General features: G+C 39.3%; 7 protein-coding genes across 10 annotated transcripts in view; 4 read left to right on the top strand and 3 right to left on the bottom strand.

Annotated features, from left to right (window-relative positions):
• The window catches only part of LOC117153838 (kin of IRRE-like protein 3), a 129,360-nt gene that overhangs the window by 99,899 nt on the left and 6,072 nt on the right, over positions 1-23,389 (bottom strand). The window contains exons 1-2 of one of the 3 annotated variants that reach the window (XM_076620063.1): positions 3,343-3,478; positions 2,111-2,247 (exon numbers count right to left, since the gene is read on the bottom strand). The exons of 1 other annotated variant lie outside the window; for it this stretch is intronic. In XM_076620063.1, coding sequence (XP_076476178.1) covers positions 2,111-2,168 — 58 coding nt within the window. In that variant the 5' untranslated portion in view covers positions 2,169-2,247; positions 3,343-3,478. Of the gene's footprint in view, positions 1-2,110; positions 2,469-3,342; positions 3,479-23,389 lie in introns of those variants that run through there. One more of the 3 variants, XM_033328283.2, reaches the window with a different exon arrangement.
• Rcc1 (Regulator of chromosome condensation 1) lies at positions 3,536-6,223 on the top strand. Its single transcript, XM_033328317.2, has 6 exons — positions 3,536-3,677; positions 3,785-3,868; positions 4,213-4,592; positions 4,675-5,041; positions 5,128-5,400; positions 5,508-6,223. Coding segments are annotated over exons 1-6 (1,296 nt in total). The 5' UTR covers positions 3,536-3,676; the 3' UTR covers positions 5,699-6,223.
• Positions 6,250-7,122, bottom strand: Tim10 (translocase of inner membrane 10). Of its 2 annotated transcripts, none has more exons than XM_033328401.2 (2): positions 6,969-7,122; positions 6,250-6,766 (listed from the first exon to the last, which is right to left on the bottom strand). In XM_033328401.2, the coding sequence occupies exon 2, from the start codon at positions 6,590-6,592 to the stop codon at positions 6,314-6,316; it is 279 nt and encodes a 92-aa protein (XP_033184292.1). In that variant the 5' UTR covers positions 6,593-6,766; positions 6,969-7,122; the 3' UTR covers positions 6,250-6,313. The 2 variants fall into 2 exon arrangements, with proteins under 2 accessions (XP_033184292.1, XP_033184303.1); XM_033328412.2 differs by having other exon boundaries at positions 6,965-7,121.
• LOC117153911 (uncharacterized) lies at positions 7,852-10,007 on the top strand. The gene is made up of 3 exons (XM_033328426.2): positions 7,852-9,032; positions 9,251-9,479; positions 9,589-10,007. Exons 1-3 carry the CDS (start codon positions 7,896-7,898, stop codon positions 9,756-9,758), a joined length of 1,536 nt encoding a protein of 511 aa, XP_033184317.1. The 5' UTR covers positions 7,852-7,895; the 3' UTR covers positions 9,759-10,007.
• LOC117155447 (uncharacterized) lies at positions 9,535-11,121 on the bottom strand. The gene is made up of 4 exons (XM_076619987.1): positions 10,679-11,121; positions 10,621-10,640; positions 10,421-10,486; positions 9,535-10,106 (listed from the first exon to the last, which is right to left on the bottom strand). Exons 1-4 carry the CDS (start codon positions 11,119-11,121, stop codon positions 9,832-9,834), a joined length of 804 nt encoding a protein of 267 aa, XP_076476102.1. The 3' UTR covers positions 9,535-9,831.
• mst (misato mitochondrial distribution and morphology regulator) lies at positions 11,478-13,567 on the top strand. The gene is made up of 5 exons (XM_033328297.2): positions 11,478-11,617; positions 11,685-11,765; positions 11,856-12,308; positions 12,382-13,186; positions 13,291-13,567. Exons 1-5 carry the CDS (start codon positions 11,540-11,542, stop codon positions 13,497-13,499), a joined length of 1,626 nt encoding a protein of 541 aa, XP_033184188.1. The 5' UTR covers positions 11,478-11,539; the 3' UTR covers positions 13,500-13,567.
• LOC117153886 (Calcium and integrin binding family member 2) lies at positions 13,721-15,015 on the top strand. Its single transcript, XM_033328390.2, has 4 exons — positions 13,721-13,966; positions 14,032-14,152; positions 14,264-14,441; positions 14,750-15,015. The coding sequence occupies exons 1-4, from the start codon at positions 13,881-13,883 to the stop codon at positions 14,965-14,967; spliced, it is 603 nt and encodes a 200-aa protein (XP_033184281.2). The 5' UTR covers positions 13,721-13,880; the 3' UTR covers positions 14,968-15,015.

The raw sequence follows: 23,389 nt of genomic DNA, 5'->3' as shown, positions 1-23,389 counted from the left end.
TCAACATTTTTTAACCAGAAAGAGAAACACGGCAAGAAGAGAAAGAAGGATATAGCAAAGGCGAAGTTTAGCGGCAAAGAAACTGGAAGAAACCGAGTATCAACGCTATTCAAAATGCAATTTGAATATTCGAGTCGAGCTTTCGGTTGCTTTCTTCGAATAAAACGAGACGAACCAACGGATCAAGGGAAAGACGGCAGACAAGTTGGGAAAAGCTGAAGCGAGCGAAAGAAAACGAAAGAAGGAAAAAATTGCCTCGGCTAATTGCATGAGATATGCGATTGTTTCATGCATATTCAGCGAGTTCTCCTATTCCTACCAGTTACACCCTTCCACCCTGTGTCCTCCGCTTCCACCTACTTCCAAAGGTCTCCTTTCTTTCCACGTTGTTTTTCTTTCCTAGAAGAAGAACAGTCGGCTCTCTCTCTCTCTCTCTCTTTTTCTCGAGCGAGTAATCCGATCCTAAGCCGTGAAGCGCGTCCTCGATATTAATTGAGTCCGCGATCTTGCCCCGCACGAATCGTACGCACCTGCTACTAGTCTCCTTCGACTCTTAACTCGCCGCGATTCGCGAAATATACATTTCTCTCTCGCCATTGCCTCCGGTTAACGTTTTATCGTTGAATGAAAGATGACTCGAATCTCGACAAACGAGCAGATACTTGCAGCCGATTGCCATTACGAACGGCCGATGGTTTCTCTGGAAATCGGTCGGCACCGGCACTAATCGACGATAAAAATCAGAGAACGTAGAACGTCGTTCTGCGGTGAGGAAAATCGAGTCGACCTGGTCGGCACCGCGATCAAATAAAATAAACTTGCCAACTTCCATTCGACTGTTACGCCAGGTAGACCGCAATATTCGCCGATCCTCAAAGTTTCGTTAACGCGGAAACATTCTCGGAGAAATAGAATTTCGCGAGACAGGCCGAACGGCCGAAGCTTCTCATCCTCTTTCCTCTGGACGATTATCGAATTCCCGGGAACGTTATCTGGACCGTAGCGTCCATCCTGTGGATTTTCCACCGATGTTGATCGTACTTTCAAAATATCGGCAGGATGATTGATAACGAGAAAACTGGGTTGTGGATTTATTTTTTCCCACCCCTCCCCCTTTTTGTTTCCCTGTTCGCTCGGTACCTTTGTTCGTACTTTCACAGACCGATTGCCCGTTCGCCTTGCCCCCGCCTCTCTATATATTTATACGAGCGACTATGGCGTTTCCTGGTTTTTCGTTTACCTTCTACCATGCGTGTTTCCCATTGCCACGTCGAATACGAAATCACGTCGTACGAAACAAAGCTTAATAATCGCCTTGTTCCGACTGGTGTTCTTAGGTTCTCCCTTCGAACGGACAGTACGAAGATCGCGAAAAATCGAAGGAAGACGAGAAGAGCGAAGATAGGCCTGGAATGAAGATACGTCTCAAGTTCGTACGCAAAGGTCTCGAAAATCGCTTCCTACCGATCGCTCGGAAGCGAACGATCTCGGTGCTGGAAAGAAGTGGAAGATATAGAAAGTGGAAAAGTACGGCGAATCTATCCTACTACCTTCTTCCCACGATAGTATCGTGCTTCTTAAAAGCACGTGCAAGCCTTGGTAAAACGACGCGCAGCTTACCGCATTTAGGAAGCCACTTAACTCGATTGAGAGAATTCAAGCAGATCTCCGTGCATGGTCGAGTCTATTCGATTCGATCAAAGACGATCCCCGAATAGATCGTGTCGAACGGAATAAGTTTGTTGCCGAGTAGATGCAACTTCGCGCGTAAGATTTAAGGTGCGACTCAACAAGTCATAGGAATTGGACGATCGATGCGCTGCGCTGCAACCGACGGAAACTTCCAAATTCGCGTATTTATCGCTTACGACCCGCGTGCTTGGCACCGAGTACCGCGATAAATATTTTACGAATACTTCGAATACGAAGGTGCGCGGATTTCGACACGCGCGATAATCAGAAATTTTAAACTCTCGTTGTTCGCGTGACGCTTCATCGTCGCAAGTTTCGCTCTCGTTTGAAAGAAGAGAAGAAGAGAAGATAAAAGAAACGTTTCGACTTTTAGCAGGATATCGTAGTGGAAAAGCAATGTTTTTTTTTTTAAACTCACCGCCAAGCAGGATGTGCACGAGTAGCGAGAGAAATCTGTATTGGCGCACTTTCGTCATGATTCTTGATTTTTCTACATGAACTGCTTTCCTCACCGTAAAACCTTCGACTGTCCAAACTGGTGCAATTTGTTCGTTCCTTTAAACGTAAATTAAAAGTAAACACAAAGTCGGGAATGTCGGAAGTTTTTTTCGGTCGCGATCGAGTATACGTAAACGATTGCGCAAACCGTATCCTTAGGGCGTAAAGGAAATAAAAAAAGAAACGACAACGGGGACGCAATAAATCGACGAGTGGAAAGTGTTCGAACGGAAAAGACCGTTCAACAGAGAAATTCGACGAGTAGTTGCGCGGACGAAGTCTCGGCTTCGACTGGCGCGCACCAACGTATCTGACCCCTCTGATAACCGGCCAGCCCCCCTCTGGTTCAAATCCACCCCTCTTTTCTCCTCTCTTCCTCTTTCTAGACTCCCTCTCTCGTCGATTCTCTTGGTGCATATCGTTATCCACGAGATATCAACTCCGACAAGACCCCATACCGTCTGTTCTCTTCTAATTCGCAGTGTAGCGTGAATCGTGGCCGCGCACCACCTTGCTGAAAGAATTATGAATTTATCGCGCCGAATAACCAAAGGACCCGCGAGAACTTCGCTATCTTTGTAAACGTGTTTACCAGATAGTCGCCTCGTGTCGTCGTATCGTGCGAATTTATCGAGTACCGTGGCAAACCAAGCAATGGAAATTGTTTGGCACAGAATCTAACTACGCATTATGTCGACTATCACTAGTCCGTGTTATCGTTCAATTCGAATCGTACACTTAAATTAATCTGTATTCCACTTGACGTTTTCGTATTCGATAGTATTCGAGACTTTTCTTCGTTTACACGAACACAATGTACGTACACTATGTTTCTAATTATCGAGAGAATCAAGCAAAGAATAAAGGTGAGAAACGACTTTTTAAACGAGAATCTCAGAGGAAATTATAACCTAGTGTTATAAATTTATCAAAAAATATTCCAAATGTTACTCTATTTTACATATTTAATACTTATCAAATTACAAATTACTTAGACATATCGTTAAGATCATCCTCGTATATATAGAAAAAATTAAGTGAATAATTGAAAAGCAAAGCTATACTATAACCCGATAATGTAAATGCACGAGTATGTCAGGAACAACCGAATGATTACTAAATAATCGATTTCTATCCATAAGCGATTCTTACCAATGAAAGGTACTTGTTGCAATTTCAACAGTTTACCGGACCAAAGTAAACCGGATCGAAACATTTCCATTTATACGAACCGTCCATCGAAGAAGGAAGGGATAGAATTTCCGTTACGAAGATTGCGTTTCGTGCGTCGGAAGTGAGATCTATAGTTGAAAATCAGCCAAAGATATAAAACGTGACGAGTTTTCGTGTATTAAAAAAATCCAGACATTAGCGCCTCTGGTGAGTTGCGCAACAGCCACGAGTTCAGCAGCATTGTAACTTTTTGGCGCCAACCAACAATAAGGCGCTATATATTACATTTCTAAAACAATTATCTTGCAAAATTAGTACGTATATAAGTGGCGATATTAAAATCAGTTGTTTCTCCATACATGACTGTCATAAAATAGGTTTTATACATATATTTGTAAACATAACCTTGATATACTTTTAGTGCCGCCAAGGAAAGCAACAAAACGACCAGCTTCGGCTCCTGCAAAAAGCCAACGGGAGCCAAAACAGATAAGGAAAAAACAAGGTAAGTTGTTATTTCTTCAATTTTAGCTAATATTTTTTCGAGTATATTTTTGGCGGTGAAAAATTTATTAGCACAAAAAATCTTATTGAAAGTGCAAAACCACGAGGCACATGTGTTTAAGCAATGTGTTCCACGATCGATAATTATTGCTCCGTTTTAGTTGGCAGCTGGGAGTATACTAGTATCTTCAAAAAAAAGTTTCGTGAGATCGTCTTAATAATCTTTCTGTATAGTGCCGCGAATATTTCGTGTCCTAAGACAAATGTCGATCGGCACAAATATAATTGTATACGTCACTAAATTAAATACTGTAAAATAGCTAAACACTTGCATGCATTTCACAGAATTAGTTGTGAAACCCGATTTACGGCAATCTGCGACTGGCGGCGTAATATTAGTATTTGGACAAGGCGATGTTGGACAACTTGGTTTAGGAGAGGAAGTTGTTGAAAAAACACGCCCAGCAACTGTTCCTGGATATCAAGATGTCGTATCTATAGCAGCTGGTGGTATGCACAATGTGTGCTTAAGACAAACTGGAGGAGTATTAACGTTTGGTTGCAATGATGAAGGAGCGTTGGGACGAGATACGTCTAGAGATGGTTCTGAAACTGAACCAGATTCTGTTGACCTACCTGGCAAAGCCATTCAGGTGACAGCTGGGGATTCTCATAGTGCTGCTTTATTAGAAGATGGACGAGTATTTGCATGGGGTTCCTTTAGGGTATAATTTTCTTTTGCTTCACCTACTAATCCACTATCGATTTTAAGAAATAAATGACAAGAAATTACGATATTCTCTTTAGGATTCTCACGGTACCATGGGTCTAACTCTAAATGGAAACGAACGTTTCCCGATAGAAATGCTGCCTAATATAAAAATAGTTAAAATAGCATCTGGTGCTGATCACTTAGTATTACTCGATAAAAATGGGCATATATACACGTGTGGATGTGGAGAACAAGGTCAATTAGGACGAGTAGCTGCTAGAGCAGCTAGTAGAAATACCCGTCATGGTATGGGACCTTTATTAACTCCTGGATTAGTTGAATTTAAAGTTACTAAGAAATTAGAATTTGATGATATATGGGCCGGAACATACTGTACATTTGCTAAAGAATATCAGAAGGGAGATATATATGTATTTGGACTAAATAATTACTATCAAATTGGTAAGTTCAAACAAAATATTAACAAATAACACTGATTTAAAAATCATTATGATATGATTTAATTAAATATTACATAAAAATTTTAGGCTTGAAAGATCCTGTTACTCACTTTCATCCACAAATTTCAAAAACCTTTAGTGGAAAGACCTGGAGGCACATTAGTAGTGGACAACATCATACAATTGCTCTAGATGATTCTGGTCAAGTATTTGTTATGGGCCGTAAAGAATATGGCCGCCTTGGACTCGGATCTAATTGTATGGATGCAAAAGAATTAACACTAGTTCCTAGCTTAAGTTCCTTTAAATGTATTGACATCGCAGCAGGCAGTGCCCAATCGTTTGCTGTTACTGAATTAGGTAAAGTTTTTCTTTTGATACCATTATAGATTATTTTGTTGTTTCTTTATCAATATTATTATTGTCATCTTGTGAAACATATGGTATTATCATACGTTTGTATACAGGAGATTTATATTCATGGGGTATGGGTTCAAGTGGCCAGTTAGGTACAGGAGAAGAAGAAGATGTTGAGATACCTACACTAGTCAAAGGAAAGCAATTGGAGGGGAAAACAGTGATACGAGTCGCAGGTGGAGGACAACATACACTAGCATTAGCGACAATTCATCCGGTAAAGGAGAAGACTGCTGGTTAACAATAAATAATTCCTTAAATTGAAATTTGAACTGTTTCACGCATGATGTGATAATAATTTGAACAACGAAAGGAGAAGAACAATTTTCATTCTCCTTAAACAAAAATTGCACTAAAGAGGAAAATATGAATATTACGGTATAACGTAATTTCAATATTAATATGATACTTAAATTTGTACATAATTTTTTGTGCTACCAAAAATATCATTGTGTTTATATATCGACTGAGTTTTTGATTGTATTGTTAGTTTTTCTACTTAATTATGTATTACGATGAAATAAACAATTTTCTACTTGCAAATCATGTTACAAAAAAAAAAAGCTCGTTTTTGTTGTACAAGACAGCAACAAATTGAATTTTTATTTAATCACTTTGAAATATTAAGTGATTTGCTAATTACATTTACATTATTCATACTGTACAATTGAATACAGAATAAATTTGTTACTACACTTTATTTTAGTATTTTACGTAACATGCAAAAAGAACTTCATTTTTCATTAAATTGCGTCTACCAAAAAAATTGTACATCTCCCAAAGAGAAAGCTGTTAAATGCATAACAATGAGATTTCTATTGATATTTATCTTAACAAATTAATATTTTATTTCATTTTATTTAACATCATTCTGGTTATTCTGCAGACTTGCTTCTTGCATGGAAATTTGTTGAAGCTTTTTACCAATACGTTCTTGTACATCCAGGTATTTAGCAATACAACGATCGAGACACACTGATTCACCTTTACTTAGTTCTGGAGTGTAATACTTTGGTGGAATACATTTCTTATGACATGCTGCTGTCATGCGATGAAACATATCAGTCATCATTTCTATTTCTATATCTTGCACTAGCTTCAATTGTTCTTCGGTAAACTGAGGCAATCCAGCCATTTTTTAGATAACTACCGCTTATTATCTAGTAATATTTAAAATGGATAAATAATTCAGTTAGCAATATCAGAATCTTGTTGAATTCGCTTTGTTTTCATAACCTGATATCTTTTTTCCTGTACACTTCTTCTCGCATACGTAAAAGCATATATTCCTATAACAGAAGATATAGCCCTGCAAAAAGAAGAACTATTCAATGGTGGATATGGAATATATAATAGTAACAATGATAATAATAAGTTTCAAGAAATATTAATCTTACTAAGTTTCAAATAAAAGTATTTATCTTTTACGAGTTTTCAAGTAAAAAATTAACCAACAAAGAAGACTATTACGACAAAACAGCGATTACTATATTTCATATCAACGTACCTACCATCCAATCGCTATCTTCGTGACATTTTGCAAAGCCATTCTCTTTTAATTATTACAAAATATTCTTACATTAAAAATTAATCGTCTATATACCTGTACAATCGCTCATACGAGTATACGGTTTCTTTCACTCATGCCACTACGTGACCATGTGATTACGACGATCGTAGTACGATCATATAACATTGAACATAGACAAAGCATAGATAGAACATACAGTGCCGGTGGAAGACAACATCAAAAGTATTTCTAGTGCACATGGCAGCATGGAATTACTTGAATTATTTCCACAAACCTTTATATATTGAAAAGTTTTCTAATAATAATTAATAATATCATTGACAAAACTTAAAAAGATTAAATACTTATCATATAATAATAATAATTTAAATATTTAGGATATTTGAAACAGTTAGTAAATTCTATATTACATAATTGGTCTAACATTTAGAAGTACTATACTCATGGACAATTATGTCCATGACTGTACTACAAAACCATAGAAGAAACCATCCAAAAACTAAGTCGTGAAAAATCAACATGAAAAACAAGAAAGGTCTCGTTCTGCGCATGCGTGACATGTTATGAATGTTTAAACAGAGACAGAAACATTTTACTCATCTCTGTCTGCTTCGTACAACGACCACTCTGTTATCTTCCATGCTGAATTTTTACGACTCAATTTTCGGACAGTTTTCCCTAGCGAGTGTCGAAATCTCGAGACCTGCTTGTGTGACTGTTACGTACAGCGTTAAAACAGTGGAGTTGAGGATAAAACTACAGTGGTTATAAAGGTAATTGTGTTTGATTGAAAAAGTTTGCAACAGTAAGCTATTTTGTAATATCATCCATTATTATTTAACCATTAAATACGTACGTAAAATTTTAGTGTTAATACGTAAATATAAAAACTAAATGTAAATGTGAAATGTTAAAACAAAGTAACTTTTTCTCTCATAACATCGATGTTACATGGAAAACATTCGTTCGAGAATCTTGCGAACCAACAGTATCTACAGAAAAGGAAGATCACTGCTTAGGTTTTCAAAATGATGAAGCAAGAAAGGCATATGATGAAATTACAAATGAAAAAAGCGATGAGACTTCACATCCAGAACAAAAACATTACAAATCAAAAATATTCAACAATCAAGTTATAACAGCGAAACAGTTTTCATCAAATGAAAGGACAAAGTACAATCAAATTGCTACAGAAAAAGTGACAATTAATGCTATATTGAAAGCAGTAGAACAAAAAGATCTGAAATTTCTATCAAAGTATGTGACGTGGGAAAATGTTAATTTGTCGGATGATTTTGGTTGGACTCCTCTCATGTCAGCTGCATATTGTGGTCACTTAGATGTTATAGAATTTTTATTAAATCTTGGTGCCAATAGAAAAGCTAGAGAAAGATCTGGTCTTACTGCAGCACAATTGGCATTAAAAAAAAACTATTTAAATATAGTTGCATTATTGAAGAAAAAATCAGAACCTACACCTAACAAAACATTACCAGAAACAGTTACAAACGCTTCTGGAACAAATATTGATGTTCCATTACAGATAAGGTCGGAGCTTGTAGGACATTTGAATAATTGCACTGACATTATCCATGAAGGTAATGATGATAGAAAAGAATGTTCCAGTGAAGGTACAGGATTTTACTGTAAAATTTGTAAAGTTAATTTTTACCAAACAACTTGGAAAAAGCACGAGACATCCACACTTCATATTTTCAATAGTAAACCAAAATTAACAAATATAATGTATGGAATATCAAAACAAAATAAAGGTTACCAAATGCTTTTAAATTATGGATGGGATGAACAAGGTGGTCTTGGTCCTACAGGAAAAGGAATGAAATATCCCATTAAAACCTGCCTAAAATCCGATAGAAAAGGAATAGGACAGTCCAATGAGAAAGAATACAGAGTGACTCATTTTAAACCTGGAGATACTACAGCAGTTAATGATTTTAAAACATCTAAATCAAAGTGTTTAAACAAGAAAGACAGGGAAAAATTACTCAATAGGGAAGTTAGAAAAGAAAGAGCACTGCGCATTGCTTTGTCATAAAGTAATATACAAGAATTTCATAAACCATTAATATTTGATAATACTTCTAAGACTGAATACAATGTAATTTGTGTTTTTTATATATCTTAAATGCGTATGTGAATTTTCTGTGTTATAATTTAGTCTTAATGATAATGTTTATTTTTGCAAAAGTATTTTGGAATGTGAAATAATATTTGGTTAACTAATCATAATTCTTGTTATAGATGAAGTTTGATCAGCAGAAGGCTTTAAAACATATACAACAAGTAGAAGAAAAAGCTAATGAGATCCTTACCGATCGGCAAGAAATAATTGCCTTGGATAAAAGAAGAAACAATGATAGAGTTGGAATGAGAGCAATGCAGAAGCAGAATTGTGAGAAACATTGGGTAACTATTGGACCATTATTGCTCAAGATGCCATCCAAAACTGCAGAGGAGTTACTTGTCGAAGGTACTTCTACGTCATTCTTTTATATATTTTAATGTTTTTATAAAATAAATAATAATTATATTTTTATTACTACATTAATTGCATTTATTACATTACAATTACATTACAGATCAAAGAGAATGTAACATTGAAATTAATAAACTAAGAAGCAATTTAAAAATTAAAGTGAATGAATTGAGAGATTTAGAACTTAATCCACCTGTTCCAGGTTTAATGTTACAACCCATGTCTCATCAAGAAATGTCAGTCATAAAACAAATTTTAGGTCAAAATTCTTAAATGCATATAATAAGGATATTAAAGAAAATAATAATCGTAACAAAAACTGTGCGTTAATGTCATTTAAATAATTTTAGTAATTGTTTAATTTTTTTCCTTGGAATACGGACGAATTTATGTTCTCAATGTACCATGAATGTAAAAATGTATATTCTGATTTATTAGGATTCTGTTTAAAAACAGCAACTGTATTTCGTTTTGGATCATATGTAAATTTATATAAACACTTATCTTGCTCCTCCCAAACAATTTCTTTTATTTTTTCTAAAAATGCAATACAAAGGCTTCTACCCCTTTTTGTTGACCCTATAGAAAGCAACGAATGGAGATCTAAAATAACATGATGTTGTTAAATTATTAAAATTGTCCTGATTACCATGATACAATGTTCTAATGTACTTCTCTTCAATTCTTCTATTTTTGTAACAATACCTTCCTTATTTTTACCACCTATCTTTACCACATGGATATATGATATTTTTAATACCTACAGGATAACACTGAGCTCACCAACTCAACATTTTAAAGCTGCTATTTGGTAGCCCATTAAAAAGTGCCTTATGATAAATGGTTTTTAATACTATTAATTCAAGTTCCTTCCCCACTATCTACTTGAGAACAGATTCCATCTGCTTCAGCTACATAAAGCAAGATATTTTAACTAAATTTTGACTTAAATATACAAGAAAATTCTTCATTTTGGTTCACACATTTTGAAATGTCAGGATCTGTGAATGGTGTAACTTAATATTAAATAAAGTTTATAATAAACAATTTTTTATGTTATTAAAGATAAAATGTGCAGTGGAATAATGATTTGTTTATCTGTTTATAATTTATTTTAGGTGCTACCATATATTGCTCAAATTTGTAACCCCAATTCTCTCAATGTTTAAGAAAATCACTTTTTGTCGATTCACTTTCTTTTTATTTCTGTGTCAAATTTGCATAAATATATTGTGCCTTCCAATTTTAAAGCACACATAATCCAACCATAATATCTTTCATGTGATGTACATAACAAAGCTCTTAATATTCCTTTTAAGCAAACAAGATCAGGCTCTAACCTAATAATCATGTATATAACGTAAAAAATGTTGACAGAATAATCAAATCGATTTTTTATAACATTAAAAAATCTGAAATTGACCGTTGTGTTAAATTCTTTGAGTCTTGTATTTTCAGAATGTCGAAATTGCCTAATATCCATCACAACATAAAATTGAGTTTCATTTCTATAATATTTTAATTGTGTAATATCATTAGAATATTTTCTCTCATCATTGATACTATAATTACCTACTATTTCTAAACTGAATATTTCATGTACAGGTCCGTTAAAATTACGTATTTTAAATGACATTGTAAACTTAAATTTTTCTTTCACTAAAATTTACTGTTGTTTATATTATTGTTATTGTATATTATATATACTCATTACTCATCACTATACTACGTATATACAAATACAGGTACAGAATGCATAAAATGTACATATACAGAGAGACAATCCAGTACTACGCTCTGCTCTGCTTGTCATTCATCGTCACGCGTTGCTATATGACATATATAACAGTTTCGGCCAATACGTAATTGTATGCAATATGTATGTATTTTGTTATTTGAGGATTCGTTTCTAATGTTTTGTCAATAGTATGTCTGCCCAAATATAAGAAACAATAAATAACTAGTACAATGCACGTGTAGTATTTGATGGTGTAACCTTATTTGCGGATAACCATCGCATCGTATGAAAATTTATATTACGTACATAATACAAGATGACATCTCGAGAAATATTAACTATTCAATTAGGTCATTATTCCAATTTTATCGGTAGTCATTGGTGGAATATACAGGTATTTAGAGGAAATATACCAGTCATAGAATATTAGAATTGTTTAATTTTCTTTTAAATATTTTTAGGAATCTAATTTCTCTTATGATCCTGATAATCCATCTGAAATAAATCATGATGTTTTATACAGAGAAGGTGAAAACTTAAAGGTATAAATGTGTAGTAATATGTTTTTAGAACAAAGCTATAAAAATGTACAATTTGTTATTAAGGGCAATTGAATATCTTTTTTTTTTCAGAAACAAGTTACTTACACTCCTAGATTGCTACTTATAGATTTGGAAGAAGCATTTGGATATCTGAAAAAACAAGGGACTTTATATGATGTTACTCAGTCGGAAGGAGCCCAACAATGTTTATGGGATGATAAAAAGGTACAGGTCTTGAAGAAAGAAGCAGTTGATAAAACTCCATTTATTAAAAGCTTAGATGAATCTTCTGAAGCATCAAATTCAACATCGTCACCCCCCAATTTGGAAAATAACATCGGCTCGTGGGTAGATTATCTATTACCTAGGTTTCATCCTAGGACATTAAATGTCATTAAGCATCACAAACACGATGGAGCAATGTATCCATTTAGTATCTTTACTTATGGAAAAAATTTATGGAATACAGAACAATTCTCAGACGACTTTTCTGAAAGAATAAGAGCTTATGTCGAAGAATGCGATTTAATGCAAGGATTTCAGGCATGTGGTCATTTATATTTATATACATAGTTTTTATATTATTCTGCAATATTGATAATATTTTGAAATATAGATAATTCTAGATTCTATGGATTGTTTTGCTGGAATCGGGGCATCGTGTATACAACACCTAAGAGATGAATATGGAAAAAGTATCGTGTCATTTCCATGTATAGACAGTAAGAAGACTGAACCTTCTACATCCAACGTGATTAAAATACTCAATACAGCTTTATGCTGGCAACATGTAGGAGAATATGCTTCATTATTTAGTCCACTATGTTGTGGAGAAACAGCTTGGCCACAAATTGGAGAACCGCGTATATTTAATCATTTGACGTACAATTCTGAAGTAAAGTATCATAGCAGTGCACTTTTAGCTACTGCATTGGACACATTAACTATTAGATACAGACGAAGAGAATATCCAAATGTAGTTTTATCCGATTTATGTGCGGATCTCAATAAACTGGGTCGAAAGGCAGTCGCAACAAGCCTAACTTTACCGTTCCCGATGACTGCTAAAGCAGATTTGATCGACGTCCTGGACGAACTTGAAGGACCATTATGGACAAGTTTGACACCAAATTGTGACATACCAATGGATAAAAATATGCAAAGCATAGTATTACGTGGAATTTCCGAAGAAAGATTAAAACGACCTATTTCTGATGCAATGAAACAAATGTCAAAACCAGCCTATAGATGCTCTACTGTACACGAAATGATGATGCTTTATTTAGCATGCACTTGTCATGCATCAGCAACTTATTTATCAAACATTTCATCACCACTGAACATAAAACCTCCATATCCAAAAATTTTCAATAACAATATTACTGAAACCGGGGACGTTATTGGGTGGCCTGTAGGAACAGGTGTGTTTCTGAATTATAGTCATTTAAATCGTTCTATTCCCTATTTTTTAGAATCACTATAAATGTACGACTTGTATCAAGTATTTATCAATTTCTATTTTTAGATGTTCAGTCCGTTCCTGTTATGGCTGGTTTACATAGCGGAAACGGTCTTAGTTCAATGTATGAATCTTTGCATGATCAACTGAGCAAAATAAAAAGCATAAAGAAATTTCATGCATTCACAGACTCTGGATTGGAAGAGGACGAGTTTAACGAATGCCTCAATCACTTGCTCGATTGCAAGGAAAATTACGAAGATCATTACATGTAAATAGTATCAATTTTATCGACGGTTAACTTCATATTCCTCTATAACAATACAATTTTTCATTTATAAAAGATTTGTCATTTTAACTCCCTACTATTTCCATTACGCAATGTTGGCTATTCGATTAAAAGTCTCGCGAGGGAAAAAATTAGTAGGACTTACGAGAAAAGTAAACGTATGGAAAATTCGACCTTTTTCCCGCAAATTACTGAGTGAAACGTCCCTAAAAGTGGGAGCGGCAAGACACACCCTGATTATTAGATTTCGTATTGAACATTGGAGGTGCGAAAACTCAGTTGTAAGCTCTAACTGGTAAATGAAACACCGGTATAACCGATAGATTAACAGTTGCATTTGCGTCGAGCATTGTTACTATTAAATAAAATGGGAAACAAAGTAGCTACATTCACCGAGGAACAATTGGAAGATTATCAAGATTGCACGTTCTTTACCCGAAAAGAAATCTTAAGGTACTGCATGCACGATCTGTATACACAATTATCGATCCTTCTTTTGTACATCGATACCTTTTTAGAATATATAAACGGTTTCGGGACATGGGAGACCCTGGGGCAGTTCCACGATCCATGACGCCTCAACAGGCATCGACACTTCGTATACCACTGTCTTGCTTGACACGCATACCAGAATTAAAGGTTCTTAGATTAATCTTTCTGCCCTCGTTCGATGTTAAAACTCTTTTCACACGTGAGCGCGAGGTTCTCGTCGCGGTGCTTGACGAACAGTTACAGTTGATCATGTTTCAGGAAAATCCGTTTAGACAACGAATTTCAGAGGTGTTCGCAAAATGCCAGAATTCGGGATTGTCAACGTCCGATGTTTCAAACGAAGGAATCTGCTTCGAGGAGTTCCTTGAGATGATGTCGGTTTTTTCGGAACACGCACCCAGAGACTTGAAGGTGTTCTACGCTTTTAAGATTTACGGTACGAATCACCATGTGAATCAGACAGTTGGACGGATCGTGAGAAATATTCGAGGTCGTGTCTGATGTACCTATAACTATGCTATTGAATTCGAAGTATATACGTTGTCTAGACACGACATTCGCGTTACACAAGAGAATCATTTGCACGAAAGAACTATCGATTTTCTAGCATACACGATTAATTATATACTACGTTGTAATGCAAACGATTCCAACATAATATTCTCCATCATTTTCGCGATGACGTGACATTCGAACAGAAATTTATACGAATCGTGGTAACGTTTTATAATTTTTTGCGAACAGATTTTGACGAAGATGGGGTATTGGGATTGAATGATTTAGAACGAACTTGTCGACAGTTGGTTCAAGATGGTTTGAATACCGACGAAGTGGCCACTGTGTGTCGAAAAGTTTTGGAAGAAAGCGACATCGACGGTGACGGTGTTTTATCCTATCTAGAGTTTGAACATGTCGTAACGAGAGCCTCAGATTTCATGGCAACTTTCCATATAAGAATTTAATTTTCATCGCTGTCGAAAATTAATAAAATTTACTGCCAGTCAATAAAACACATACGTTTATTTACTCTTTTCATTTTTGCTATGCATATGTATTAAAAAATTACTTTGTCTGCGAATTTCAGATATCGAGATGTTTAGCGCGTTTGAAAAACATAGATGGTACAATTTTGATACTTTATGCGCTGCGAGTACCACGGGCAATAAGTTTTGCAAACTCACCAAGTATAATTATTAGCTCCGTGAATCTGTACGCGCTTAGTGAAGCGCTACCATATAGTTTCTTGCCAGTCACAGATATACTTTCTTATACGGCCCCATAAGTTGCCCCTGTTGAGCAATAACGAGCAATGCTGGCTAAATAACCAGGCCATTCATTTTCACTCCAGACAGGAACCTCCTGTAACTCTGTAAGTCAAGTCTCCAATAACGTTCCGTATCCTTTACAAAGATGCATAAATCAATTTCACGTATAACAAAGAACAAATGGAAGGAAATCAGCCGAAAAGAAAAAAAGGAAAAGCCGGATATTTCAAAAATATAGTTGGAACGTTGCTTGTTCGATAGCGTTATCGTAGCGTGGTGTTCCTGTTTTCAGCAAACCATCGCGAATAGTCGGAAAGTAGTGCAACACGGCGTAGACAAGACGCCGGTGTTTTGAGCGAGGAACCAAGAAAAAAGAAGAAGAAAAGAAAGGGTAAAAGCCTATGATTTTCGCGTGTCACTGTAAGGCGCGATCGAAGAAAGTCATCCAGAGAATGAAAAAATGTTACAAGCGATCGTCTATAAAAACGATCAGGTTGTCCGGTATCGTCGTTGGTGTTTTAGGGGCTAGTTCGTATCTGTGATGTGGCATTGCGCGGTACCGTGGCCCGTGGTCTTAAAAAGCGGTCGAAGTCGGAGATACCGCCCTGTGTGTTACGAAGTTCTCGACCAGTTATAGTCGGCCGCGCGGTAACTAACCAAGTCTTGGGACCAAGGCCATCCGGTCACTTCTCATCCTTCTCTCTTCCCCGCTCGCATCCCTACCGTTCTTCTTGCTGGCTCGTCCACAGGCCCTCGAGGTCCGAGGAGGCCCCCTTGCCTCCTGGGTCCACCGTCGACACCCTCTGCGCGCGAGCCCCCTTCCTCATCTCTTCGACTCATCTCGCTCTTGCGCTCGGCAGAAGATCACCGCTCTTGGGAGAGTCTTCCCCTTAAACATCTCAGCGAACCACCTTCCATACCAAGCTATCCGTATAGGTATATTGCTGAGCCTGGTCGACGCTATGCGACGCGGTGCGTCTCGACGAGATCGCGAGTCGACGGCGTTTTGGAGAGCAACCGTGAAGAGGAAGAGATCGAGATAAAGGCGGGATAAAAAGTCAAGGAAAACAGGAACGAGAGAAAAGGCGAAGATCGCGGGTGGCGAGAGCAGACGAATGACAAAAGGGAGAGAAACCGAAGAAGACGAAAGAGAAGCTAAGAGTAGTAACGGAAGAAGAGGGGAAACGGTTGGAGGATGATAGCGACGAAGGCGGTTGGTGGAGGGCAGATCCGAAGCAAACTTTTACGGCACCCTACGTGGGCGAGTTCTCTCGCCGGAGATCTCTCGAACCTTCCTCGGGACCTCGACCTCACGATCGCCACGGTGACATCGTTTGCTCGAAATATACTTTCATGATTCCGGGATCCGTCTTTCGTTCATTCCCAACGTACATGTATGCTCGATTCGATGTTTTTAATCGACGATGAAGTTTTAAACGATTCAAACGATCAAAGTACAAAAATACCAGCCATTCACCGCTAAAGTATGTTGTATTCGAATAACGAAACTTCGAGTGCTTCGAGATCTTCGTTGGTGATCGAATATAGTCAATATTCGAATGTTACTCGTCGATGTTGGTCGAATGTTACGTATCGCGCGGGAGAAGCATCGTATACGATATATGAGATAGAATAATAGGATAGACGGAGAGGAAGAGAAGCGAGAAGGATGAACCGGCGTTCACGAACGAATCGGATCGAATGGAATTGACGTAAAGGATAGAAGAAAAAGAGAGGAATCGCGAAGGAGGACGCGTTGCTCGTGTTTTTCGAAAATTACAAGTTGGAGAGTAGCGCGGCGAGCAAACACGCAGTATGCGCGTTAAACTCGACCTTTGAGGTTTTCTTCCCAGTAACGTTTCACTCCGTGAAAGCAGATACCTATGCATTGCTCTCTGACAAGGTTGCGTCGAGTCGACCGCTGTCTAGTCGAAATAATATTGGCGGTCTTGTGGGCACATATCGTAGTGGTGCATAAGAAGGCGAGAGCTTGTATATAGAGAACCGTCTACCAAAGAGGGGGAGGAAGGGTTCCAAGGAGCCGGTTGGCCAACGGAATGTGGCTTGACCGGCCAACCATCCCCCGCCTCCTCTACCATGGATTCATCGAGAATAAGAGAGAGAGAAGGACAGTCAGATAGAGGACTGGCCCAACTACCTTCGGATCCTAATGGGCCCCATTGGGGTGCTCGAATATTCTTTCGCTATCTTCGGACATCTTCGCCGTGAGATTTGTAATCGAGGCGAGCGCCGTTTTTTGACGTTCCCTCGAGTACCTGCTGCTCCCTAATATTCCATGTCCACTATATCGAAACGCTTCAACAACCAGCCGATATCGTTTTATTCCCTATTCTCGGTGGAACGAACCGTCATTTATTCACGCGAAACCAATGCGATTTATGCGTTTCAACGTACGATTAGGCAGGCTTAGGTAGGCCAGACAGGAGCCGCGTATATTATCGCCGGTCTATCTCGATCTGTTGCAATCGTTTAAGGCAATTGCGACTTCGCCGCTACGATTACCTCCCCGTACGGACAACGGGATGATAAAAATGCCTGCAAACTATGAGGCTATCCATTGACAATGCGACGAGTTGCTTCAAAGATGCGTAACCAATACGTTGGCGATGTTGCTGCGTGTAAGCCTTCGTCTTGCATTAACGATTCGACGTTCTCTACAAACGTTTGCCAGGAATCGTACGCGCTCGATCGGCCGGCGAAGTTTCGCAAAGTACACGCAATTATATTTCTCTCGTACCGTCTTCGTGCCGATAATATCCTGGAAATTGCGTTTGCTCTTGATCGTCGATGATTCGCCTCGTTGATTCCACGTTGCATTTTATTCGAAGCTCTCGAAACGGCGAACCGGTGTATACAGAGAGCTTGGAGTAAAATTTTGCGACGGTACTCAAAGAAGTTTCGCAACTGGTCGTGGCCGGTAGATCAGCTTTCCGCTCAAGTACCACCTAAATTTATTCCACGAACGTTTCGCGCATTCGAAAGCGTTCGCATCGTCCGTGGAATATCATGTGATTTCCACGTTTTTGGCAAATAAACGTACGGCTTCCTTCTATCGGTTCGGGATAACCGAGAACGAATGGAGAAGGGGGGAAGCACACGAAGAAAAAAGGAGAGGAAGGAACAAGTGTAAACATAAAATCAAAATGTGTCCGAAACATGTAATTTACGAAGCGAGGAAAAGAGTTTGATTCGTTAATGGTCGAAGCGTGGTTATAACGTTGTCTCGCGGCAGGAGATACACGCTACTCGCTATTCAAAGTTTCTTTGAAATTTCGGTGAAAAGGTGCACACCGTTTTTCTCTTTCTCTTCTTCTGTTTGCAAAGCCGTAATCGTCTGCACGGCTTACACCTCGTAAGCAGCCGTGACAAGCGTAGACAGCCGCGGCAATTATTTGCACAATAACTCACGTTTTTCGTATCAACAAATAAACCGAGAACATTCGTGCGCATGAGGCACCAGTTTTTAATATTTCTTCCTTTTCCTACGCATTTTGTTTCCTCATTCTTTACGTTCGATCTCGTTATTTTCGACAGCTGTCGTCAAGTACGACGATTTCTTCTCTCATTTATTCCCGAATTACCATGAACGCAGGCGAAAAAAGGTCGAATTATTCTTGCCATTCAGCTGCTTGAAAGTTCTCGTACACATTGTCATCCTGTAGACACGTAAGTGCTCCCATAGTCGTTTGCTTCGAGAGATTACGAAACGGAGGACTGGTTAACGTTGTCGCTCGTTGTCGTGATAATCCAACTTGACTATTACGCCGGTCAAATCGAAAGCGATGAATTATCCGCTGCCACTTAAGGCAAGGGATCTGTTGCGCCGAATAATTGCGGTCGTCGTGACATTATGACGACAACGCCGTTAGAAAACGTAGTTTCCTGTCTGTTAGAGAGGACAATGATCGATATTCGATCGTTCGCTACAAGTTCTTTCGCTTAACGTCGAGAATTCGAGGAAAGATTTCTACGCTGCGACCGTGTGTAACAGCGCGTTCCTTTCGTCGATCGATCGACGCGGAACTTTCTGTCCCTTCGAAATGAAACGCTATCGCGAATTCAGGCGTGCTGTCGTCTTTTTAACACTAAGCTAGCAACGCGTTATACGTGCGTCGATTCACGCGACAAAAATTACATAGGGATTAATCTCGATAAAGCAGAAGCAAAGAAGGCGTGGAGCGGTGTCTTTTAATTGCTCGGTCCAACTGTGATTTCTTTTCAAGGAATATGTGAAAAGTAATGGGTCCGCAAGAAGAATGGGACAGTCGTGTCGATTTAACGAGGCACTGGAAAGAGTACGGGTGACGGTAGATGGCGGCGATTTAATCGCCGTTCTTTCAACCGCGAAGTTGACTTGCTCGCGATCAACGAAGCTATTGTATTTCCCAAAAAGGATCTGTCGCACCTGAATATAGTGACAGCGGAATGGCTCTGTCTGTTCGCTTCTTATTTCTTTTATCGGGATTGTTGAAACAACGATAGAAAATTATTGAAATTTTCCTCTTAACAATCACACATATGTATATTATATATCGAATAGAAGAATAATATCCCGATCTGCCAATAATCGCGTGATTCCTTAAATCACATTAAGACTGCATAGGTATGTCGATCGATCGGTATTCTTTATTTTCAAGTCCGAAGCAGCTTCACCGGCTATCAGGCGAAATACCTGTTTGAGGGAAAAAATCCGTCTGTAAATAGCTTCGAGAAAGCTGTGCAATCTTCGTTCATAGCGTAGTACCTTAACCGTTTTTAACGTCTAGGAAGAGGTTCGGACGGAGCGAAGTACGAAGGGCGAGCAGAAAAGTCGAGAAAGAAGGACGATGGAGCGTAGGTATATCCGGATGATCGTGCGTAAAGGAAAAGCAACGTTGTTCGTCGCGAGACAGAGACGGAAACTGCGACAACGGCGGCTTACACGTGAACGGCAAACAAGGAGAAAAGAAAGACGGGAAGAAAGGAAACGAACAACTGGGAACAAGAAATAGGAGGACTGGACGACAACGAGGATGAACGCGACGATGATGAAAACGATGACGATAACGATGATGACGACGACGATGATGATGAAGAAGAAGAGAGAAGGAAAGAAGATGGAGGAGGAGGAGAAGAAGAAGAAGAAGAAGAAGAAGAATAAGAGACGAGATTTTATGTCGGAGGGTTTGCCGAGGGGGTCCAGACCAAGCTCCATCTGCATAACCGGTATATACCGGCAATGTAGACTGGCATGAAGGTAGAATCGAGCATGTCCTCGGCACGTTATATCGCTCGCCTCGTCCTCGTACAATATAAAGTGTAGAGGGACCTCGAGGCGGTGGAAGGAAGAGAAACGAAGCGCGGAGAAGCGAATGGAACGGCAAAGAAGAGAAGAGAAGCGAAAAGGGGAATAGAGGCAGTGGAGGTTGGATATTCGTGTAGAGTGGCTTCGAGAAGGAGCACACGCGGTATCCCTGCCAGTGAAACTGGTAGAGAGAAAAGCGTAGGCGCGAGTATCCGCCGACCGATGACATCATCGGTGTTCTGCCTCGAGTCATTCTCTCGGCAGAAGCCTCGCTTACTCTCGAAACTCTTTGGAGAACTTTCCTACTCGAACGATCTCGATTTTTCTTCGAACCTCTCGGGCTTCCGTTCCGCACGTTTCACCGTCAGAATCAACCGAGATTCTCTTGCTTCTGCCGTTGCCGACTTCCTACACGTTCGCCATTTCTTCTTTCCGATTCCACTTACCAACCGTCGAACGCTCTGGAAGTCCTATGGAAACTCGAAACTTTCGCTATCCTCGTGGGAGGAGCTCCACTAAGCTAAAACGTTCTAGGAAATTACAATTGTAAGATCGATCGCCATAGATCGCCATAAGAGACGTAACATGTTCGTCGTTTATCTAGTGGTTCGGAGACTTCGATACTTGCAGACCCGCAACCGCGATGTCGATTTCTCGACAACGCGACCTTCTTTCGCGTATCTTCCGTCAACGTCGAATCGAGCTCCGATCGATCGAATTTTTCATGTCTCGATGGAAACGACGTTCGTTTTACTTCGACGTAAGAATCGTTGCCTACGCTTTCTCCCGCGTTGTACGGAAACATCGTCTCGAACGCATCGTAAAATTCGATCGACCGCGATGTTTCGAAGATCGTTAACTCTGGACGGAATGAAGCTGTTAACCCGAGGGATTAGCCTTTCAGATTCCTAATCGTATGGAAATGTGAAACGGTATCGCTTAGAAAACGTTAGGCCGAATGCTCTCGTGAAACCACCAACGCGTTTATTCGTTGAAACCGCGCGATCTTCTTTCGGTAGGATCGAAACGAGTTTAAGAGATTGGTCGATCGAGTCGAAGATACATCTCCAAATACACGCGTACAAGATAGGCAACGATAACTGGAGAAAGGTGGAGGAAATAAAAGAACTCGAACGATCTTTCGTGAAGCTTCGGCCGAGTCGCGTAACGAATGCAACGATTCTGCAAAAATAAAAGATTAGATCCGTCGTAATGGTACAGCCATTGGGAAAGTATCAAGCAGCGTCTCGCAGCAGAGGGTACGAATCTTCGCTGTGGATAACCGTGACATCTACATAGGGTACCGTTCGAAATCGACTTTGTCGTCGATGTTTCATCCGTTCCTTTTGCCGTAATCTGTCGTTGCCAGCCTCGTCGTCTTAAAATCTTCGAGCTGTACGCGCGGTACGCGATAGCTGGCGGTGTAATTTTTCGTACAGCAATCCAATGAAAATGAAGGTGAAGCTCGAACACAAAATGCGAAATATTTATGGAATAGGCAGGAATTGTTATTATTCCAGGAAGGAATAGGCACGGAGGGAAAGATGCGACAGCGGCAACCCTATAAGAAAACACGGGAGCGTCGGAAATCTCTCTAAACCCGAAACCTGTGCCGGGGCCGTCACGAATAAGGGGCGAGACATCCATAAACTTACCTTGGACCTCGAGGCTCACGGGGGTTCTGGGTAGGTTTTTCTTTTTACCGGACCAGGCAGGTGCGAACCGATTTCTATAGTCTTCTCCCGGTAACGGTCGTTCATCGTGCCAACGGTTCGAGCTTTACGGCGGTTTCCGTCGAACAAATCTCTTCGAACGCAGAGAAAAACGTTTCTATCGACGATTTTATATTCCTCTGCTTATGTCGTTTATCACGCACAATGGCCACGATTAACGGCAACCAAAAGCGATCAAAAATTCATGAAAAGATCTCCGAACGTAAGGAACGTATTTCGCTTCTTGTTACGATTACGATTTCGTGAACTGCACGCCTAATCGATTAACGGCTTTGCGTCTATTCAAATTGCTTTCATTGGTAGTAGCGCATGACCACCGCGTAAATCGTTTCGCATTCTTCCGCGTAATCGTAACGAATGCGAATGAGAACCTCGATTCCACGATTTTCAGAGCGTTTTATTTTCCATGTGCCTTCGTATATTTCGCAGGTATACGTATACGCGTGTATTCTCAATGTAATAATTGGACGCGCCATGCAAGGAAAGTGTGATTTTTCTTTACTTTCGAACAGTTTCGAAATCGTCCGACGAACGAGATCGTTTCTTATCTCGCGAGATTCGATGGCCGATCGACGATTCGGCGCGTAGCAGTGGCTGATTTAAGTAATAAAAAGTCAGGTGTATACAAGGAAAACAGGGAGAAACGCAAGGACGACGTACATCCGGCGGAAGTCGAAGGGCGTCAGTTCGTGACGCCAACGCTTGTACGCAGGGCGGAATCAGCTTTATACCTGGACAGACGCAGGTGAGTTACCAGAACAGGGATATAACAGTACCGATCCTCCCGAAGGATCCCTCTTCGAAACGAACAATAAAAATCGTCCTTGACCGACCACCGTTCTCGGTTAAGGTTCAGAAGCAGCCATTAAGCGAGGAAATTCTTTCTCACAAATTGTAGTATCTAAGCAGATTTTCCATTTACGTTCTAGGATCCTCGGGTACAATTCATTCGCTTGTTTCTCTGTTCTCTCCAGTTGTCCGATCTTGAATAGAAATGGTCGACCGTATCCTGGATTTTCCATCGATAATCTCGTACCTGCGTGGAACGGAGGACGCTTGATAAAAGAGAGGGAAGAAACGC

This window comes from Bombus vancouverensis, chromosome 7 (genome assembly GCF_051014615.1).
Source record: "Bombus vancouverensis nearcticus chromosome 7, iyBomVanc1_principal, whole genome shotgun sequence".
Lineage (NCBI taxonomy): Eukaryota > Metazoa > Arthropoda > Insecta > Hymenoptera > Apidae > Bombus > Bombus vancouverensis.
This window is presented reverse-complemented; position numbering and strand designations above follow the sequence as displayed.